At 41.5% G+C, this 23,207-nt stretch overlaps 3 protein-coding genes across 7 annotated transcripts; all 3 read right to left on the reverse strand.

Moving 5' to 3' along the window:
- Positions 1-462: 462 nt before the first annotated feature.
- LOC115673566 (uncharacterized) lies at positions 463-6,145 on the reverse strand. 5 transcript variants are annotated; one of them, XM_056314686.1, is made up of 9 exons: positions 6,126-6,145; positions 5,313-5,378; positions 4,756-4,921; positions 3,728-4,500; positions 3,452-3,628; positions 3,253-3,369; positions 2,364-2,543; positions 2,218-2,264; positions 463-838 (listed from the first exon to the last, which is right to left on the reverse strand). In XM_056314686.1, the coding sequence occupies exons 2-9, from the start codon at positions 5,358-5,360 to the stop codon at positions 574-576; spliced, it is 1,773 nt and encodes a 590-aa protein (XP_056170661.1). In that variant the 5' UTR covers positions 5,361-5,378; positions 6,126-6,145; the 3' UTR covers positions 463-573. The 5 variants fall into 5 exon arrangements, with proteins under 5 accessions (XP_056170661.1, XP_056170662.1, XP_056170663.1 ...); XM_056314687.1 differs by having other exon boundaries at positions 6,097-6,144; XM_056314688.1 differs by lacking the exon at positions 6,126-6,145 and adding an exon at positions 5,956-6,090 and having other exon boundaries at positions 3,455-3,628.
- Positions 6,146-17,793: 11,648 nt separating this feature from the next.
- LOC115673587 (1-aminocyclopropane-1-carboxylate oxidase homolog) lies at positions 17,794-18,186 on the reverse strand. Its single transcript, XM_030595799.2, has one exon. It carries the CDS (start codon positions 18,184-18,186, stop codon positions 17,794-17,796), a length of 393 nt encoding a protein of 130 aa, XP_030451659.2.
- Positions 18,187-19,303: 1,117 nt separating this feature from the next.
- Positions 19,304-21,836, reverse strand: LOC130138876 (1-aminocyclopropane-1-carboxylate oxidase homolog 1-like). Its single transcript, XM_056314310.1, has 3 exons — positions 21,235-21,836; positions 20,789-21,110; positions 19,304-19,877 (listed from the first exon to the last, which is right to left on the reverse strand). Exons 1-3 carry the CDS (start codon positions 21,819-21,821, stop codon positions 19,620-19,622), a joined length of 1,167 nt encoding a protein of 388 aa, XP_056170285.1. The 5' UTR covers positions 21,822-21,836; the 3' UTR covers positions 19,304-19,619.
- Positions 21,837-23,207: the final 1,371 nt, after the last annotated feature.

A 23,207-nucleotide genomic window follows, 5' to 3' on the forward strand; every position in this document is an offset into this window, starting at 1 on the left:
TTTTTTTAAGGAAAAAAATTGAACTGCACAATATGTACCCAAAAGTTAACCCAACTTGAATGGCAAAAACATGCCCAACCAAAGGTCCTAGAGTGATAGATGAGAGGGTTAATAATCTCATGTAATTCAACACATCTATTCTTCTGACAGAAAAGTTTGCTGTGTAATTTATCTTATGACATTTGAACGGGTTGAAAATCTCAGCTTGACATGAGCATCATTCTTGGTGAGTTACTAATCTGATCATTTAGCATCGAAAACTTCAATTAGATCTAATCCAATTTTGATGTTCACATTTCTATACGAGAAAAAAGGGAAAACTAGACCCCTGAATTCCATGAAGTCTAAAAATCCCATACTCCCAATGCATTTGCAAACTGTTCAATGACTACTAATACTTTCGGTACAGAGAAAGATGGACAAACCATTGTTTTAAGCCACAGAACAGGCAAAACATAGACCTTGGGCTGAAACTACAGGAGCCATATTATAAACAGCACAACATGAGGAGTAATATCAGTCAAATCTTCCATTCACATTACATGTCATATTTGCAAGTCGGGTTTACGATTCTCAGTTACCTTCGAACAATTCCCATGCTTCATCCTCCAGCCCAATGTCATCAATTGAGTTCAGAGGTCCTATCTTGTTTGGAATATTTAAAGTTTTGCCTCGTTCAGGTATCGTATCAGTGGAAATACTGCTTAAATTTGAGCTGGATGATGAAGATGTGATGTGACTCATCTTCCTCGAGGAAACGGATTTGCTCAACTGAACACCCCTATCGAAATTTTCTTTCAGTGACTTCACATCCTGGCAGATGATGGCGATCTCCCCTCTGCAGATGTGTCGTTAGAGGAATATAGCAAGAGGTCATTTGATATTTCGAAGTAAAAAAAAATTGCAGGCCATATAATATAATGCACATGAGAAACGCAATGCATCTTAAAGCCTTTGCTTCAATGACGTCCGAAGACAAAATTGCTTACAGATCTCCAAGACAAAATCACTTACTGACAGATCTCCTCAAGTTGGCACTCTCGTAACACTGGAAAGTCACCGGTGTGTTCAAGTTCGACCGTTAGGGAAACAACATAGAGCATATATCTAATGCGAAAAAAGAGTCCCTACAACTTTGTAAAGATATCTCTGAGATGAAAACAGCTTATCAGCGGTATGGTGCAGATGGGTGGTTTGGCTTCAGACTCTTTGTACTGGTTTACGAATCAATCTAGGAGATAAAGGGGGAAAAACTACTAATGAAAAAGGAAGGATTAATAAAAGCTTACAAATCAAGCATAACACATTGCTGATTACCCTAACAAATGATATTATAATAAGGTCATGTTTTCTTCAACCTAGGTTGGACGAAACTTCCTTTGACCAGACACATGGAGGGCTTTCATTAAAAGTTTAGTCACCCGCTTGTCGCTCTTACTCACATAAGACCGCTTTCCTTAGTGCTCTATTATATCTTTGGTTAATTTTCTTCTAAGCAGCAAAGTTCAATCATTTTCTTCAAGGAGACGGAACACAACAAAAGATGATATAAAGAGACTCAAAGCAGATACTCTAGTTTGCTACCTTTTTTTTTTGTTTGTTTTCTTCTTCTTTCTTCGCATATTCACTCAAGAGCAAGGGTGATAGATTAATTATCTTTGTGTCATAGTTTATTCAAATTTGTATCTTGAGTTCACTTCATCTCTCGGTGGCTTTTCACTTACCAAATTACTTGAGGTAATGATATTTACTTAACAAAAAATGTCCTCAGTTGCGTTTTTTTGTCATTCTTGATTGTAATTATGACAAGATATCGCTCAGACTACCATCATGCTACTTACAAGGACATGAGGACTTGATGTTTGGGAAATTATTATGTGTTTGGGTATACATTGCAACAGAGATGTTTCGGCCTTTTCAAACTTGAATTACATAGAGATTAAGAAAAACATATGTAGATTTTACTGGTATGTAACAATTTATGAATAAAATATGTATTTGCTTATGATAAATGTAATGAGACTTGCCAATATGTTGTTCACCGAGCGCCCAACTTATGGCTACAATGTAGTAGGAGTTTTAAGGGTGAAAACACCATGACATTCGTGGCACACATAATGGGAAACAAGTGCCTAGATTAATGTCACCTAGATTGGTTGGAGGAAATTCCCAGAAACATGACCCATAAAATAAATAACAGTAACAGAAAAAACTTACTGGAGTACATCAACAATACGGCCATGGTCCATGAGAAACATCCGCAGCTGTTCCAAACATATAATAAAATTGCATTTAGTTAAGATATTTCCATTGCATAGATGCATACAACTATAATGGTAAAGCTTTTTCTGCAAAGTTGCAACCTTGTTGTTCCGTTCTTCCTCTTCCTGTAATAACTTAGACTCATGATGCACCTTCTCCAGGAGAGCTTGCTGTTCAGCCAAAGCACGTTGAGCAGTGGCTTCCTTTTCAAGCTTTTCCTTCTTGGCAACTTTTTTCAAATCCTCTGCTGCAGAAAATCGAATTTCAAGTTCTTGGCGCATCTGCAGAAACATGGAAATGGCTATTAAAAGAAGAAAAGGTAAAAAAGGCTAATGTCAGAGTCAAACCTCTGAAACTCCATTTTCAATAATCTATTTATCAAAGTCATCCTTTCACATGGAAGACTGAAAAATAGAGGGTATGTTTGGAAAAACTACGAAAAGGGTCAATTCTTGCCTCAGAGAATGACAAACTTAATGCTGCGGAAAAACAACCAAAATACATGCTATGGCTGGGGGAATGTACACAAGACTTTCCACAACTAAAAAACTGAGTCTTCAGGTTTCACCACCCAAAGAACTTGCAAGAACTGAGAATGTGGTGCATTGATGACCAGACATCGAGAGAAAGAAGTTAACCACCAAAACTGAATGCTGAGGAAAAACAGCCATACATGCTTTGGCTGGGGGAAATGTACCCAAGACTTTTCACAACTCAAAAACTGAATCTTCAGATTTCACCAACCAAAGAACTTGCAAGATCTAAGAACGTGATGCTTTGATAACCAGATATCGAGACAAAGAAGGTAACTAACAAAATTATGTTGTCTAGCTGGAGTAATGATGAACAAAAAGAAGATACCATGATTACATTTAGATTGCATCTAAACCATTAAACGTGTCTGCATAATGGCAACATGAAAGAATGGAACGACTTCAAAGGAGGCAGCTCAAGGTCAACTGGATTAAACCAAAAAGAAAATTGAAGCACCTGAACAATAATTGCAAGAGATTTGTCCCTTTCATCCAACAACCTGAGTAAATGAGATTGAAGCTCCCTTGCTTCAGTCGATAAAATAGCTCTCTCTCCATAAACTTCACCTGCATGCTGCAAAAGTAGAAAATGAATCAGCTTTATGTTCACTTTAAAACAATTCAAAGGTTCAACAAGATGTAAATAAGAAACTAACAACCATATCATTTGCTTCCTTTGCATACGCTAACATCAGTTTGAGTTCCTCAATCCTAAAGTAAATATCATGTCCCTCCGAAGAAGCTTCCTCTTTAGCTTGTTTTGCAACTTTCTCTTTTTCTTCAACTTCTCTCATGAGGTTGACGACCAAATCCATCGCCGAGAAAAGGGTAGTCTGCAGCATTGAGCAATGATAAAACATTCTAGCTTGATAATAATAAATAAATAGTGGCATTAGTCCTTAACAAGTATCAAAGGTTTAACCAGATATTACTTTGTATGCTTGAGCATTCTCAATGATCTGCTTGAAAAATTCATCGCCAGAGTAGGTGGTTTTCAACTTCAAGGGCGACTCCTCTCCAAAATAGTGTTTCGAGGCAGCAGCATCTTCTTCTGCTTTTTCACCAGTATTGTTACTTACAAGATTGATGGTATCACCTTCCAAAAGATCCATTGGAGCTACCAAAGGATGCTCTAATGCTTGCTCACAACCAGAGTGCCCTGTCTTCATAGAAGTGCTAGTCAAAGTTGATTCTGATCGATAGCTACTTTCACTTTTACTCATGTTACAATCATCCGCCTGAGAGCCACGAGAACTTCTTTGACTAAACTTTGCATCTGCGATTGTTAAACTAGAGATGTCACTAGATTTAGCTGGTCCAACGTGCAAAGTCTTCCCAGGAATGGCAAGCGGCTGATTAATTGTCCCCAGCAAAATCACTTCTGCACTTTCAGTCAGGCTGTGTGGTTTCGGCTCAGCAGTTAATCGGACATCTGGAGCTTGATTAGCCTCAATGACTCTGGTTACTCGCACTCGATCTGTCTCCAATGCAATCAGTTCATCAGTCTCAAAAACTCGACCTCTCTTGTCATTGCTGCAGGAGGTAGATGCCTCCTGACCGGTTCTTGGATAATTTTCAAGCAGACTGCTATTGCTAGATATGGTATCGCCATTTCTGCTAGCTGCTTTTGATTCTGAAGAAGCTGCATTTGCTTTCCTAGGCATACTTTGGCGCCTCGATAAAGAGCTCGGTTGGTCAGATCGAACTTTACATTGGCATGACCGAATAATTAGTCAGACATCTAAGGTATCATTTTATCAACAATAGTACCTTTATTCATGAGAAAAGAAGTTATAAACAATGAAAAAAGAACAACATAGAACACCACTTATTGTATACTTCAGGGAAACTACCTTAAAAAATTGAATTAACTGTTGAAGGGAAGAAAATCACATGAAGCACAGAAATGACAATTAAAGATGGTTTGAACACTCTAAATGGAAACGAATCTAGCTATCACCTTCTCCATCAGATAGATTAAATGATCCCAGGTATTGAAAAGGGGCACTCTGGGGTTTTTCCTGCTCTGAAACATAAGGAAGAATTTCTGAAAGAACAACCTCAACAGCGGCATCCGCATCCTTAGAATTTTCAATTGCAACTGCCTTCAAAGCGCGAGCATCAAGCTGTATCAAATGAGAAATATGCGTTATACTATAAGAACATAAGGAAGAACTCGAAAGCGTCATCGATCAAACTCGAAAGGAAGTCTTTCAAAAACTCTACAAGTTTGAGGGAGCTGCGGAACCTCCTGATATACAAAGGCCACGAAAACTACACTAAGAGAAACCCTACTTGGACTTCTTAAACTCTCCATTCTCTACAAACACGACTTTAATTACTTTTCTGTTCCATCTTACACTTCACAGCGTAATTACCACAGTATGAACAAACACATGACATTAGTTGTTCCCCAATCCCCACCAGCTATAACACTGGACAGTATAATCATAAGTGATATGTCTTGACTGGACTGCCAAACACTGATCCTTCCACTAAAAGAGACTAAGTCCTCACCTGTGGAAATAGCTCCTGCAAGCACCGATATACAGTAGAGAAACCCATTATCCCAAAGCTCCAGACCTGCGTGATGGCAGAATGTCCAGAAAAATTTATCAAAACCAAGGACATACACCGGCAATCCAATCATCAATGATCAATTTTCTCGTTACAGCCCGACCAAATAGCAAATAAAAGGGCAATTCAATCGTCAATGATCATTTTTCTCGTTGCAGCCCGACCAAGTAGCGAACAAAAGAACTCTCGCTTTTTCTCTTACGATTCAAAAGGGTGCGGGGAAGGACGGCACAGGATCAGCAAATGCAAACCCGTTGATGCAACACCCACAGAGGAACGTTCGGTTTGATGGGTCGTCAGGGCATGAGGCTCCCGAGACCGATACACAAAGTAATCAACAAAACCGATGGAAAGTAACAACGCTACCCCTCAACAATAATTCATGGCCATGCCACAGAAACAGCAAATAAGAATCAACAGGTGGAAAACGAAAGAAAACAAAAAAAAAGGGTCGCAGCTTTAAAGTTCCTACAGAATCACAATCTCAAAATGGAAGTAATCACAGCAACCCAATTAAGCGACAGTGCCTGTGAGGCTGTGAGAAGCAACAGAGGAGACGCAGTCGCTCTTCCGATTCGCATACCTGGGAACATCAAATGAAAGAGAGAACGATGACACGACACGACATCCCACGAACGATTACAGATAGACAGCTAAAACTAAGCCGACGCTCGAATTCGTCAACCGCAGAAAGTGGGGAACAAAACGAAGCTTTATCACTCACGAGTGGAAACAACACGCCAAAGCTTTCACCTTTCTCGTTGAATTTCGCCTTTTTCTTTTACCCACCTTCTTTGAGGGGGCAAGAGTAAAGAAACAACTTGGTGAGGAAGGCAGGGAGGCTCGTGGGGTCGGAACGTCGGTTTATACGGTTACTTTTTTGGATTAATACTACGAAAAACCTTAAACTGATACATCTGTGATAATTTTATTCTAAATTTATTTTTTTACCACAAAAAATCCCAAACTGGTACACTTGTAACAAATCTACCCTTAGTTTGTTTCCGTTAAATTTTACTGTCAAATTATTTTGTTAAATGACATGCAACAGTTAAATAATGTATCGATTTTATATTTTGCCCTCCATTTATCACAGATGTACCAGTTTGTGATTTTTTTGGTTTTAATTCAATTTAACGGAAACTAACGAAGGGTAAATTTGTCACAAATGTACAAATTTAGGGTTTTTAGTGGTCAAAAAATTAGTTTGGAGTAAATTTGTCACAGATATACCAGTTTGGGGTTTTTTGTGGTAAAAAAATTAGTTTGTGGTAAAATTATCACAGATGTACCAGTTTAGGGTTTTTCATTGTATTAACCCTATTTTTTTTTTGCGGGAGAGACACTATGATGCTTAACATCGATCATTTCAAGCATAAATCATGTCGCAAAATTTCAATACTGAGGTATAAGGAGTGTAACTTGTAAGTACGCTGTGGCATCCTAAAATTTCATGGCCAAATATTAAAGGACCCTAATGAATTAGGGTGCTCGTCGACGGAAATTAAGAAAATGAAATTGGAAGTTTAGCATCGTGATTATCTTTTTTTTTTTTTTCTGAATCGCGAGTTTGGACTCTTGAGATCAATTACCATCGGGCCAACTAACCCGACGTCGCGTCGTCTGCGCGACCCGACTCCGTGTCAAATCCGTCGCCGTTATTTTTCTCCCCATTTTTCCCTTTGCTCACGGACGGGCCCCTCTTTTCCTCTTTTCCTCTTTTCCCTTCCTCTTCTTCCCTTTTCTTTTTCTTTCCCCTTTTTCTCGCCGGAAACCCCACGCATCACCAGCCCCTTCATTTCTCTTCTCTGTCTTCTTCTTGTTAAGAAATTCAAATCGGCATTAGCATAAATATTACAAACAATACAGAATTATAAAGAAACGAAATTGCAATAACAAAGTCGGAATCGATACAAACGAATACCGAGGCCTGTGTTTGACACAGTTTCCTTAAAACAGATTCGTTCCCTCCAGTACGCGATTGAGGTTTCGTGAACGTCTGTCTCCCAGGATACAACGGTTGACAGCGAAGAAGAGAGCACGGCACTTCCAAGCTTCCGGCGAACTTGAACAAACTCGGAATGAACACTACCGAAAAATAGTGCAAAAATGCAGAGAGAGTGTAAAACCAGAGGAAGAATGATTTCGATAAAAAGGAACAGAGGGGAGAGCAATTCGGGAATAATAATGGCCGATTAAATCTGTCGTTACAAAATCAATACGAATAATGGACGATTAAATCTGCCGTTATAAAATCAATACGAATAACGGACAATTAAATCTGCCGTTATATGATCAATACGAATGGGAATAACGGCTGATAATCTGTCGTACGTTATGAAATTCGTAACTGTTTGAGTTGAAAGAAAAATAAATCAGAAGGCAAAATTGGGCTCGTCGCGAGGCCCACTTTTCGGTCCTGCAATCGTGTACGCGGGATGTGCGCTCGCGCCCAAGTTTCAACTTGTCGGGCGTCGGATTTGCACCCCCCTTGCGCCTGCGCGCGAGGCAGAGAGTTTATGCTATGATAATTATCACTTCAAATAAGTGTAACTGTATATAAAGCACTCCATAGCCTTCTTTCATTTCCGATGTGGGAATAGTGATTTTCCACTTCCCACTTCCAACTCAAGGGTGTTCTTTGAGCATCAATTTCTCATTCATTCACCCATCAATTTATCCCATATTTCCAACAATCCCCCACATGAATGAAAATTGTTTTAGTTTTGACTCGTGATAGTGTTCAACAATTGAAACCGCATAGGATAGGTAGGTATTACCCTTTGAACCTTCCCTTGTGAAAGTATATTTACTTTACTAGTTGTCCAAGAGAGACATGATGTCCTTGAACCTGTCCAGCTTTCTTATGTAAATGAACCATACACTTCACACAGGAATCATCTAAACGTTTGTTCAGTTCTCATAGTTATGTTCATTTTGGCCATGAACATCAACCTGGTTCTGCAAGAGTTTCTAAAGAATTTAGCCCTAATAATTCTCCTTTGAAGCGGCCCCACTTCTCTCTTACATAGGTGATTACTTAATTTTGAGTAATTTGTTTACTCCACTTAAGAATCATTAAAGCAAAAATGCTATCCTTTCCTTTACAATATCACTGTTATTTTATATAGGAATGGTTTTAGGGATAACCCCCACAGTGACATCACTAAGTTTATATAATTAGGTTGTCCCTTTGAACCTAGATCTTGGGATCTCCAGTCAACTAGGTTGGGTTTCCTTTATATCAACTTATTCTTTCATGGGCTTCAGTCCCATTCCTCTTGTCGATTTCTCAACTAACTCTCTGTTTAACCCTTTGGTTAGCGGATCCGCAATATTATCCCTTGACTTTACGTAGTCAATAGAGATAATTCATGTTGAGAGTAATTGTCTAATGGTACTATGTCTACGACGTATATGTCTAGACTTACCATTATACATATTACTCTGTGCTCTTCCAATCGCAGATTGACTATCATAATGTATACTTATTGGTGACACAGGTTTTTGCCATTTTGGAATATCCTCTAAGAAATGGCGTAGCCATTCAGCCTCTTCACCACTTTTATCTAATGCTATAAATTCAGATTCCATTGTGGATCCGACTATAACAGCTTTGTTTACGGGATTTTCAAGATACGGGCTTCCCCGCTAGTGTGAATACATATCCACTAGTAGATTTTGAGTCTTTTATATCGATATCCAGGTTCGCATCACTATATCCTTCCGTAAGCATTGGGTATCCGGTATAATGCGTGCCATAATTCCAAGTATATCGTAAGTACCTGAATACTTTCACTATTGCTTTCCAATGGTCAGCACTCGGATTGCTTGTGTATCTACTTAACTTACCAACCGTATAGGCAATGTCTGGTCTAGTACAACTCATTAAGTACATTAGACTTCCAACAACTCTAGAGTACTCTACTTGAGAAATACCCTCTCATCTATTCTTGGAAAGATGAAAACTATTGTCTAATGGTGTTCTAGCAATACCAGAATCATTCATGTTGAATTTTCCAAGAATCTTGTCCACATAGCGTGACTGGTTTAAAATAAGACCTTCTGGTGTTCTTGTGATTTTAATTCCTAAAATCATATCAGTAGGTCCCATATCTTTCATGTCAAATCTTGAATTCAACATATACTTGGTAGATTTGATCATTTTATCATCACTACCAACAATTAGTATGTCATCTACGTAAAGACACAAAATGACATAGCCATTTGTTGTCTCTTTAATGTAGACACATTTATCACATTCATTGATCTTAAAACCATTGGTAATCATTGCATTATCAAACTTTTCATGCCACTGCTTTGGTGCTTGTTTTAGGCCATACAATGATTTCACCAATTTACAGACTTTCCTTTCTTGTCCTGGAACTATAAAACCCTCAGGTTGTTCCATGTAGATTTCTTCATCCAAATCACCATTTAGGAAAGCTGTTTTTACATCCATTTGATGTACTTCGAGATTTCGCAATGCTGCAATTGCAAGTATCATCCTAATGGAAGTTATTCTCGTCACAGGAGAATAAGTATCGAAGTAATCTAAGCCTTCTCGTTATTTGTATCCTTTGATCACAAGTCTGGCTTTGTACTTATCAACAGAGCCATCTGCTTTCATTTTCTTTTTAAAAATCCATTTGGACTTTAAAGGCTTACAACCAGGAGGAAGATTCACTAGCTCCCAAGTATGATTCTGCAAAATAGAATCAACTTCACTTTTTATTGCTTCTTTCCATTGAGGTCCCTCAGAGGAATTCACAGCTTCTGCATAATTTAATGGTTCCTTTTCTAACAAATAAGTTAGAAAATCATTTCCAAAAGATTTTTCCACTCTTGCTCTTTTGCTACGTCTCGGTTCTAGTTCATGATCTGAGTCATGAATTTCATGAGCCGAATCGTGACTTTCTTCATTCATAGTTTCATTCTTTCGTTTAGATGAACTTGATCCATCATTGGATTTACAAGGAAATACATTTTCAAAGAATGATGCATTCCTAGATTCCATTATCGTATTCTTGTGTATATCTAAAATTTTTGATTCATGTACAAGAAATCGATATGCATTACTGTTATGTGCATAGCCTATAAAGATACAGTCCACCGTTTTAGGACCTATCTTTGTCTTCTTTGGTGTTGGAACCGCCACTTTTGCAAGACACCCCCACACTCGTAAGTGTTTGTAGGATGGTCTCCTACCTTTCCATAACTCATAAGGGGTTTTATCCTCTTTCTTTCGAGGTACCTTATTTAAAAGGTAATTGCTTGACAATATAGCTTCTCCTCACATATTTTGAGGCAAACCTGAATTTAGTAATATCGCGTTCATCATTTCTTTCAATGTGCGATTTTTACGTTCAGCAACACCATTTGATTGAGGAGAGTAAGGCGCAGTTATTTCATGTATAATTCCGTGTTGTGCACAGAATTCATCAGTTGGTACTTCGTACTCGCCACCTCTATCACTTCTCAATCTTTTAATTCTCTTATTAAGTTGATTTTCAACTTCATTCTTATAGAGAATAAATTTCTCTAAGGCTTTATCTTTGCTTTTAAGCAAATACACATAACAATATTTAGTGTTATCATCGATAAAGGTAATAAAATATTTATTACCACCTCTCGTTTGTACGAATTTCAAATCGCGAACATCACTATGAATTAATTCAAGGGGTTCGGTGTTTCTTTCAATTGTTTGAAATGATGATCTCGTTAATTTTGCCTCAACACAAATTTCACATTTATGTTTTGAATCAATTTGAAATGAAGGTATATGTTCCAAGTTAATTAATCTACGCAATGTATCATAATTAACGTGTCCTAGTCTACCATGCCATAAATTGGAAGACTCAAGCAAATAAACGGAAGACTTATTATCTTTATTGATAATTGTCATTACATTGAGCTTAAAAAGCCCATCAGTTACATATCCCTTCCCCACATACATTCCGGATTTAGACAAAATAACTTTATCTGACTCAAATACCATACGAAATCCATGCTTGTTCAACAGAGACCCAGAAACCAGGTTCTTTCGGATTTCTGGCACATAAAGAACATTGTTTAGAGTCAGCTCTTTTCCTGAGGTCATCTTCAGCAACACCTTCCCTTGGCCTTCGACAGCAGAAGAGGCAGAGTTTCCCATAAAAACCTTTTCCCCATTAATTGGTTCAAGATTTGTGAACAGGTCCTTATTGGAGCATATGTGCCTAGTAGCACCAGTGTCAATCCACCATTCATTCGGATTGGACCCAACTAAGTTTATTTCAGAAACCATTGCAGAAAGGTTTATGTTTGACACGTCTTGAGCGATGCCACTCACCATATTTGTCTCATAATTCTTCTTCTTCGGAAGCCTGCATTCCATATACCTATGCCCCATTTTACCACAGTTGAAGCATTTTCCTTGAAACTTGTTCTTGGAAACTCCTCCTTTTGGTCCCAACTTTGGCTTGGCAATCTTCTTGTTCTTGTGGCCTTGTCTAAGCTCCACAACATTTGCCTTAGCTGTAGTAGGATTGAACCCTTTGCGTTCAAATCCTCTATTATCTTCTTCAATTCGAAGTCTAACAATTAGCTCTTCCAGGTTCATTTCCTTTCGCTTATGCTTGAGATAGTTCTTGAAATCCTTCCACCCAGGAGGTAGCTTTTCAATAATAGCAGCCACTTGGAAGGTTTCACTCAAGATCATTCCTTCAGCCTGAATTTCATGCAAGATCACTTGAATTTCTTGCACTTGACTGATCACAGTCTTAAAGTCCACCATCTTATAATCAAGGAATCGACCGACAACAAATTTCTTTGCTCCGGCATCCTCTGTTTTATATTTTCGGTCCAAGGCTTCCCATAACTCCTTTGCCGTCGTTTTTGCACAATAAACATTGTACAATGAATCATGTAGGCCATTCATGACATAGTTCCGACACAGGAAGTCAGAGTGCTTCCATGCTTCAACAGCGTTGAAGACTTGCTTATCCGTTTCTCCACTGGATAACTTAGGAGCTTCCTCAGTCAAGAATCTCGCAAGATTCAAGGTTGTTAAATAAAACAGCATCTTTTGCTGCCACCTTTTAAAGTTCGATCCGTCGAACTTTTCAGGTTTCTCACCATGGTGGACAGAAACAGCAGAAGGAATAGAGGATGAGCCAGGCAGTTGGACAGCTGAGGCATAGGCAGAGTTTTTGGCGATGTTGTCAGCAGCCACATCGACACCATCGTTTCCAGCAGCCACATCCACGACTTCTTTACCCGTAGCCATTTGAATTTCTAAAAGCACGAATTTGTTTTAAGATTGTTAAGAAATTCAAATCGGCATTAGCATAAATATTACAAACAATACAGAATTGTAAAGAAACGAAATTGCAATAACAAAGTCGGAATCGATACAAACGAATACCGAGGCCTGTGTTTGACACAGTTTCATAGTCTTCTTTCATTTCCGATGTGGGAATAGTGATTTTCCACTTCCCACTTCCAACTCAAGGGTGTTCTTTGAGCATCAATTTCTCATTCATTCACCCATCAATTTATCCCATATTTTCAACACTTCTTCCCCCTCTACATCTGGCAAGAGGAGGTGCCAAGTGTCACCCATGCATGCCCATGCATGCAAGGGAAGTTAAAGGGCCATTAGATAAATTTTCTCCCACAGTTCACTCTCACCAGCTCTCTCTCGCTCAGCTTTTTCCCCCACAGCTCACTCTCCTAGCTCTCACTCTCCCAGTTCTCTCTCGCTCAGCTCTCTCTCGCCCAGCTCACTCCCTCTCTTGTTTCTCTCTCTGTCCGCCCGGGAGTCCGCCTGTTCGACGACCAGCAGCTGCTGCTTCCTGTTCCGTCCGCAACCAGCAGCAGCAGCCAGCCCCTCGCCTCGGACACAAGCCCCTCGCCTCGGACACTACTCTCACCAGCAAGGCAAGTAATCTCTATGATGTTATACTAACATCGATAATGGTTGCATGTCGGTTTGGGTCTTGGATGAGCCCTTGAGGTGGCTGAAAGGGCGAAAGGAGAGGGCGATATGTGGCGTAGTTGTTGGTCTTGTGTATTCAAACCCCTAGAACGATTTTTGGTGGATCTAGATGGCTAGATTAAGTTGGAAATGATGTTGCATGTTGTTTTGGACTTTTGGTTTGATGTTTTCTTGGCTGGGAAGTGGCGGATCTGAAGTTGGAAAAACGTTTCTGGAAGTTGTGTCACGGATTCCAGATCGGACCTTTCTGGACGTTCCCGGTTTTCTATTTTTGTACCGCCTTGTGTGGACCGAATCTCGCGAAGTGTTCTTCATAAAAGTTGTTCATAAGATCTTGATGTATAACATACTTAAATTTCATATTTTTCTGAGTTCAAATGGATTTTACGAAGGCCCAATTCCTTACCGGGTCAGAACTGTTTTTACTAGGGGTGAGCATGGTCCGGGTTGGGCCGGTCCACCCCCTAACCCTAGGACCAACCCGCACAGTGTTGGTCCTCAATTTTGGGACCGAGGACGCTGCCGTCGGTTCCATGGACCCGCCGGGAACCGGACCGCCGTCCGGTCCGGTTCCGGGCGGGTCCATGGAACCGGTCCCACCAAGTTTTCCTTGACAAATAAAAAAATATGTGGACCAACATCGGATCAATGGAACAAAAGAAAAGAACATAACTTTCCATACAATTCCTATACTATGATCGGTTCTATTAACCACATCATCCATAAATCAAGTGGGTACCCATCAAATGAGTGTCTAGAGATAAGAGAGCAGAGAGAGTTATGAGTGTCTAGTTACGTTTTTTTTTTTTTTGGTCAGATTTTTTAATTAAAATTTTAAAAAATAAATATATTATTATTATATTACCGGTCCGGTCCGGGTGGGCGGGTGGCGGTTCCACACCGGGAACCGGGAACCGGACCGATACCCACCGGTTCCAAAAAATTGGAACCGGGAACCGGACTGTCCCCTTGGGAACCACCGGTTCCGGTCCGGTCCTGGCGGTCTGGCGGTCCCTGGGCGGTCCCGGGTTTTTGCACACCCCTAGTTTTTACCGTGGAAGCCGCGATCTCTATACATTCTCGAATTTTTATAAAAATACCCACTTCGAATTTGGTCACACTTCCTTCACAAAATTTGTTCATAGTCCCCTTTTGTATAACATATAAAAATTTCAAGGTGTTTAGACAGAATTTGATATATGAAAAGAGCATTCTTTGTAACTCGGTGTCACTGTTTCGACGGACCAGTTCTGGTCTGTTTTCGTGCCCTCAAAAGTTCCCCTTCCAGGAGGATTTTGGGATTGTGCTTTCTAGGAAAAATAAGTGTTAAGGTCTTGTTTATAACATGTTCAAATTTCAGAATTTTTGGAACTCATTTGCTATGCCTTTGAAATTGATTTCTCAAGTCATGCAAAACTGTCCAGTTTTGCCAGAATCCAAAGTCTCATTATTTCTTAGTTGGAAGCCTTGGAATATTGATTTGATGTCTTCGGGAGATGTAATGTACAGGCTCTGAACTTGTTGATGAGATGTTTTCCTTGCATTAGAAATTGTAAATGACATCTCTAAATTTGATGTACTGTATATATTGAAACGTGAGGGCTTGTAAGTGTAATTGTTCCGTCGGTCCCCATGACGACGATGCCCCGGAGTTGGGATGCCTGAGGGGGTAACTGGGTTCCCTCGGATGCTTGGGGGTGTAACACGGTTCCCTAGATGTCCTCGCGACACCGTGGTAGGTGCGAGATGCCTGAGGGGGTAACGGGGTTCCCTCGGTTGCCTGGGGGTGTAACACGGTTCCCCAGATGTCCTCGTGATGCCGTGATGGATGCGAGATGCTCGGGGGGCAACTAGGTTCCCCGGAGGTTGTTGTAGCTTGGGTTACTAAATCAAATGCAAATTAAAACTGCTTGTGATCACATAACGTATGCAATGTGTGCTCGTGTGAATGGCTGTTCTTGGATCGACGTTCTTTTGCCTGATAACGGTGGCTGAGTGAGAATGAGAATGAAAAAGGAAATCATGTATGCCATGGCTAGATGTGAATTGGTTTATTTGCTTATCGATTTGACTTTATTGAGATGCATATTGTTATCTGTTTAGTATGGCGTGATAGAGTTTACTTGGCTGAGTTTCAGCTCACCGTTTGTTGTTGACACCTTTTTAGATTAATAGTATGCCGATCCTCCCTACCTCTACCTCGATAAGCTACGGGGTGCCAGTTGATTTTGAGAGCCATCTATTTGAATTTGTGATCTCGGAGTTCCCTGAACTTGTTTTCATAAAATGCATTTTCATTATGATCGTAAATATTGGGTCCCCAGAGGGACTCGTTCTTTTGGGCTTCGTCGGGATTTATGCCCTCGATGGGGGACGGTTGGTGGGGCCCCTTCCATACCATGGGCTAGACGGAGATGATGGCGACGCTAGCAGCGGGGTCTTTTGAGGACAGCATCGAGGAGGAGGAAGGAGTAGTTTTTTGAAAACACGACTGTCAGTTAGTTTTTGAGGATAGAGTCGTGTAGGGATGGGTGATAGCTTGTTCGTTTTTTGCTAAGCTTGGTGGGTCGTAGTATGACCAGCAACTACGCCACATATCGCCCTCTTCTTTCGCCCTTTCAGCCACCTCAAGGGCTCATCCAAGACCCAAACCGACATTATCGAGGTTAGTATAACATCATAGAGATTACTTGCCTTGCTGGTGAGAGTAGTGGCTGCGGCGTGGGGCTTGTGTCCGAGGCGGGGAGAACGGCACGGCGGCAAGGCGAGGGGCTGGCTGCTGTTGCTGGTTGCGGACGGAACAAGGAGCAGCAGCTGCTGGTCCTCGAACAGGCAGGCTCCCGGGCAGATAGAAAGAGAAACAAGAGAGGGAGTGAGCTGGGCGAGAGAGAGCTTGATGAGAGTGAACAGTGGGGGAAAAAATTATCTGATGGCCCTGCAACTGCAACTTCCCTTGCATGCATGGGCATGCATGGGTGACACTTGGCACCTCCCTCTTGTCAAATGTAGAGGGGGAAGAACAAGACAAAGAAGAGAAATGAAGGGGCTACTGCTGCGTGGGGTTTCTGGCGGGAAAAAGGGGAAAGAAAAAAGAAAAGGGAAGAAATGGAAGGAAAAAGAGGAAAAAGAGGAAAAGAGGAAAAGAGGGGGCCGTCCGTGAGCAAGGGGAAAAAAGTGGGAATAAAAATAATTGCGACGGGTTTGACACGGAGTTGGGTCGCGCAGACGACGCGATGTCGCGTTAGTCGGCTCGACGGTAATTGTTCCCAAGAATCCAAACTCGCAATTCCAAAAAAAAAACGATAATCGCAAAGCTAAACTTCCAATTTCATTTTCCTAATTTCCGTCGACGAGCGCCCTAATCCATTAGGGTCCTTTAATCTTTGGCCATGAAATTCCAGGATGACACAACTCCGAGTCAAGCCGATGCATTGCCAAACTCAGTCTCGACCTAACTCTCATGTTCGGTGCTCAAAATTCAATTCAGACTTGATCGAGCATTGACTTTCCCGCATGAGCTCGACTCGACCGAAAAATCAAGATATTTAAGCTCGATGTTTACTGTCAACTTATAAATGAAATTTAAGTTCGCACTTAATATATCTCAAGTTCTATGTAATTCTAAAGATTTATTTATTTATTTATTTGTACTAGCGATATAATCAAGATAATACGTGGTCGACCTATAGTTTGAATTGACTAACATAATTGTGCTCGAAACTTGACTCGAACTTGATCGAGTATTAACTTTCCAACTTGAGTTCAACTCATCCAGGTTGGATTGCAACCGACCTGTAAATACGAACTCGAGAATAATCTCGAACACTATGTAATTTCTAGAAGCCCCAACATAAGTAATAACCGTGAAAAGCTCCCACTCCCACATGAGCTTCGCCCAAGATAGAGGATACTTTTTGCCAAAATGGTAAAGGGCACTCATCAGTCGCAAGTTTGAGTTCTAGAGGTCTCGATTTCAATAACATGAAGCTACAAAAGCCCCAACCGAGTGCCTTGCTGCAGGCAATCACTTGCTCCTGGGCTGGTAGACCAACAGGCGGAGCAGGTAAAGTTCAATTTCTTTTGTTTCTTTATGAAACTGACATGCTGCAGCTAAAATGGGTGGCAACCAGGTCAATCCTGGTTTTGACAGACTCCGGTTTGATGGTATCAACCAGAGAAACAGAACTACCTGGTCTAGTTTTTAAATCAGTATAAGAAGCACTTTGGTAGTAGAATTGCTCATGATTCAAGTTGAGACAAACTCATCCACTAAGTTAGCAGTAGAACAGGCTACCTGCAAACTCGAGGAAGCTCTTCCGGAGTCGGCGGGTGAGGAGCCAGAGCACAGTGCAGCGAATCCCTCCAATTCGCGACTGGTGCACTGTAGAAATCGAAGTTGGTGTTAAAAATCACCTTCTTCGACTGATCTCTAGAATACAACTCCTACTTCACCTCGCTATCCTGCTCGTGAAACCTCTTGACACCGTCGATGATTCCGCTCAGGACGCCATCTCCGACCCCATGATTCACCACCTGGAAGAAGCCCCAGTCCTCGCACGCCTGGCCAACTCTGCGGACTATCTCCCTGTGCTTGCTGGGATCTTCATGAACTCCTTCCAAGTCCACGATCGGGATGCTGAAGCTTGTCCCGGCAGGATCGGAGCAGCCTGGCGACCGAGGCCGGCGATCGGCGAAGATACGGGGGAGCTTGGAGATGCCAGCATCGACGAGGCCTTTCACGCCGGTCCTTGAGGCGTCAAAGGCTTTCAATTCACTCTCGCGATTGTATTCGGGCTCTGCTTGGATGGGGGCTTCGCCGGAGTTGCTCGCTGCCATGTTGATCGGCAAAAGTTCTGTGAGAGCTCGGTTTTCGGTTATAGGAGGTGGTGGAATGGAAGGGATTTGGATGCACAGGAGCGCAGAGGACGTTGGAGACGACGACGGAGACCGCCATTTTTTTAAAATGTGGTTAGCCCAACGGTCACGGTCATTGACGCGGCGATCATCACTGGGAGAAAATAAATTATATCATTTCCTCCTAAACCTGTAAACTCCAAAGCGGGAGTCTCTACTTCATTAACTTCCAATTTTACTCTTCAATATTTTATTTTCAAATCTTGCGAGTAAAAAAGAATGTCCCACACACTCGTATTATTAAAGTTTCTATCTCAATCTTTTATTCCATCGTCATACGTCGTTACTTCCATAGCGTTGGCACAATTATTGGAGTCCCACGCTGACCACCATTCTTAACCGCTTCTTTTTTCAGTCTCTTCAATTCTTGCCGAAACACTAATTCTGGAGATTGGAGCAGCTTTCGTTACAACAGCAATTCGCAAAGAAGGATTGAATGGCAATTTTATCAGCCCCAAACTACCGGTCGACATGAAACGTTATCGACGTTTAGATTGTTAATGGCACCGAGCAGTCGATATTAAATTACTTTGATTCAACTGTGCGATGCTGTGCGGCAACTTTGCCTGTTGCCCAGTATCATCGGTCACACGGCCACAGATGTGAAGCTAGAAGATCAAGCGCCACCAGATCGATTTCAAAAGAGTGGTCTTCCTTATGATTTGGGCATGTAAATTAGTCTGACCGTTTTTTTGACACTTAGGACAATTAATAGTCCATACCATGAAAACAAAGCTCGCCAATGACACACTTCCATGGAAAAATCAATTGACAGAACTGACTTGGCTCATTTAATGTTGCAAGAGCAACTGGAAGTTCCACAGTTCTAAACACGATATTCTACCATCCGTCTGTTAGACCTCAACACCAACTTAGGCAAGCACTTTAGCTAGCGTCTCTAACACACAATTAAACTGTTGGAATAATGAAGCTCCACTTTGCCGAAACTCTGTTCTAGTTTCGAATAATCAAGCTCGATTTAGCTCGAGCCAAGTATCCAGCCTTGATTATTTGAGTCAAGTTCGATGCTCGTATTGACTTTGTATCGACTTGATTATACCCCTAGATCAAACATTTATCAAATCCTACAAGAAAATATTATTTTTAACCCCACCCTTCTCCACTAATGCTGCCGCCGCCGCCACCCTGATCATCACCTGCCAAACATATGGTAATAGTGACAGTCGCGAAGTTGGGAGCGGTGAACAGTATTTACTGGATACAAGTTCAGCAGCTCTCTCTAAGCTGCAATTAAAAGACATCTGGCACTAAAGAAAACCATAGCTTGGGCATATGGTCTAATTTTTGTCATCCATGCCATTCTGCACAGGAACTAACTTCAAATCAATTCCTCTTCACAACTTTAAATGATCTATTGCAGGAACCCCGTCAAGACCTTTTGAGTATACGTATTTGACATGGTCTTTCACAGACGTTTCTCGATAGACTGGAGGGTTCTGTTCCAATAACAACTCCTTAATTGGCCCGTACTTTCTGGGAGAACCCTCTTGCCCAAAATGTGTTCTAAAGAAGCAGGCAACCGAGATTCTCTGTCCTACGTTCTTTGCCAATACTCTGTGATAGACGCTTTTGAACTTACCATTAGTGATTAGCTGCACAAAAGACAGCCAAATCTATGAGCTAATCAATCTTCTCTCTCTAAGAATTTCAAATGCACAGATACAGATAGTTTACTGAAGATTGCACTTTCAAGAACAATACTAGTAACTTGCACTAATGAGTCAAGCTAATGATATATCTTCATCATTCAAGCCATTAAGAAGATTGCATTAGTACAATCACCTTTTGTCACGGATTTGAAACCCTACTAGTTATCAGGAACTTGAGCTTGGATATACTGATCCAGTAAGTGACAAAATTGCCTGAACATTCCCTACTCTGACAAGCACAAGCAAGCTGTACAATACCAGTATGCCCACATCATTGAAAAGACCAATGTTGAACTCAAAACTTACTTTCAAGCAGGCAACAGAAAAATTCTTTTATCAGAAAAAAAGTGAAGAATGGACTGTTTTCTAGCATATCTCACATCGGCATGCTTCCTTCAGCAGAAAAACCAATTTTTTGAAGGGAGAGAACATTTTTGGGACCTCCATTATCCATATCTTTCGGAAGAAATACTTCTAAACCACTCTTCACACAAAGCACAAAGTCCTCTTACTCCTACCATTGTTACACATCAGAAAATTTTATGAAACACGATAAATGCCATGATTGGCACAAGCAGTGAACTATTCCAGTATTTCTCAGGTGTTTTTGGAAATATCAATCAATCCATATTCAGTTCTTGGATAACATAGTCCAAATAAATCTCATAAACGTGAAGGCCCAAAGATAGCGGTTTATCGCAGGTCATCGAATGCAACAAAAAGGGAATTGATCACGAGGGAGTTGAGTTCTTGTTGCTGAGCAGTCGCATCATGCTGAAATATTAGAAGGAATATATGCAAACAATCAAACACAGGAAGTCCATTAAGTAAAGAACCATGCCGAACCAGCTTACCTGTAACATGTCACCCAGGTTCACCACGAGCGCACCATGAATGGGGTCGACATCTACCCAGTGATTTTCATGGAGGACTCGAAGGCCACCAGTTTGGTCTTGCAACACCACCGTGAGGAAGGCGCTATCGGTGTGCTTGCTTAGACCTTGAGTCAAGTCTGGCTCAGGACATGTTGGATAGTAGTGTCCAATGAAGTACAGCCCTTCGGCACAGCCCATGTCTTCAAGATGCTTGGGATTCAGTCCCAGAGCTTCTGATAGCAGTTCGAAGATGGTAAGGCCCAGTCTCATTAGTTGATTTGAATATTCCATTATTACATCTCTGCAAGCAGAGCGCCGTGGAAAATTGATCAAACATCTTACACACACGAATAACTTTGTACGTATGACTTGATCATATTGATAGTCGCAATATGGAGCACTGGCATTTTCGCGAACAGGTTTACCTGCAAACCCGAGGAAGCTCTTCCGGACTCGGCGGGTGAGGAGCCACAGCACAGTACAGCGAATCCCTCCAATTCGCGACCGGTGCTCTGTAGAAATCGAAGTTGGTGTTGAAAAGCACCATCTTCGACTGATCTCTAGAATACAGCTCCATCTTCACCTCGCTCTCCTGCTCGTGAAACCTCCTGACGCCGTCGATGATACCGCTCAGGACGCCATCTCCGATCCCGTGATTCACCACCTGGAAGAATCCCCAGTCCTCGCACGCCCGGCCGACTCTGCGGATCATCTCCCCGCGCTTGCCGGGATCTTCGTGAGCTCCTTCCAAGTCCACGATCGGGATGCCGGAGCTCGTCCCGGCGGGATCAGAGCGGCCGGGCGACCGGGGCCGGCGATCATCGACGAAGATGCAGGGGAGCTTGGAGACGCCGGCGTCGACGAGGCCTTTCACGCCGGTCCTCGAGGCGTCGAAGGCCTTCAGTTCGCTCTCGCGGTCGTAGCTGGGATCTGCTCGGACGGGGGCTTCGCCGGAGTCGGTCGCTACCATGCTGAGCGGCGAAGGTTTCTGTGTGTAACTGTAATGGTGCATGTGGAAGAAGGTCGTGTAAGTCAAAGTAAAGAAAGATTTTAGTAAACAAAAAAATATTGCGAGTGGCACCGTTCACGGAGCCATAGTATTATGAAGTGAATTATTTGGCAACTCGTAGGGGTGTGCCAAACGGATCTCCCCGACTGAGCATCGCCCAGATCGAGAACCACCCGGACCGAACTAGATCAGCCGGTTTGGTCCGATTTCTCGGAATGTTGATCCGGTTTTCGGTTCCAAGGGGGAACCGGACCGACTACATATACATTTTTTTTTAAAAAAAAATTAGTAAAATGTGAACTAAACTCTCATACAATGCTTTCTCTTTATTGTTGCATTACAATGACTCTTCTGTAAATATGTTAAGATTTGTCACTATATCTCGTTGTGGTGGGAAAAAAATAAAAAAAGTGACCGATTCCATTGAATTGGTCCTATCTGGTTTTTGGTCCTAGGACCAACCGGTCCGGTTTATGGTTCTCAAACTTCGGAACTGGGAACCGATCACCCCTAGCAACTCAGGAGGGAAAAATCAAATTTGTGAATGATAAGAGGGCATATAATGACTTTTAAGGATCGAGTGGTTCATCGACCATTCAATTTACAAGAGTTGTGTATGGTGAAAACAAAAGTCATGAATAGAATAGTCAACAACTTCAAGAGAATCGACAACTTGGTAATAAAATCATCGATAACAGGCATAACAAGTTATTTATGAGAGCCTTAGCCAATTGACAAGGCCATTGACATCAACATATAGCCATCAAAGTAATAGAGTTAATGTAACCGTCAAATAGTTGGGTCAACAATTTCGGATGTAGCCATTTGTGGATACGTGCCGCTAAATAGGAAGAGCTACACATGGCATGTTTTATTTCTCAGTAACAAATTGTAACCATTGATTGTAGATCGTTTTGTAAATTTATCTTTTTCTCTACTTCCTTGCAATATATATCGCCGGCAACGATTATTCCCAAGTGTTCGTACTTTAAATTTCATATCATTTAGTTATCCGTCCAAAACCAACAAGAGACCCTACACACCCTTTGTTGAGTCACTCATTGGACCATCAACCTGTATATCACTTGTAACTTGTCCATCTTGCTCAATAACTGACCAAAGCAAGGTGTGAAAATGGAGGTCGCCGATGATTCAACTGACATCACTCCATCGACCTATGGCTGCTACCAAGAGCTCAGAGACTTTGACGAATCGAAATCAGGCATGAAAGGCCTCTCCGACTCCTTGGACTGAAATAGAGTAGGTCTCATCGTATCCAACCAATTCTCAAATTTTTGGTACCCACGACCTATCTCGGGATGCGATAACGGAATACTCTGAGCGAGCGGAAGCACTGGCGATCACTCCGCTTGAACAATGTCTAAGCAA

Source organism: Syzygium oleosum, unplaced genomic scaffold (genome assembly GCF_021117445.2).
Source record: "Syzygium oleosum isolate NSW1041296 unplaced genomic scaffold, Sole_v2.1 Sole_v2.09, whole genome shotgun sequence".
Lineage (NCBI taxonomy): Eukaryota > Viridiplantae > Streptophyta > Magnoliopsida > Myrtales > Myrtaceae > Syzygium > Syzygium oleosum.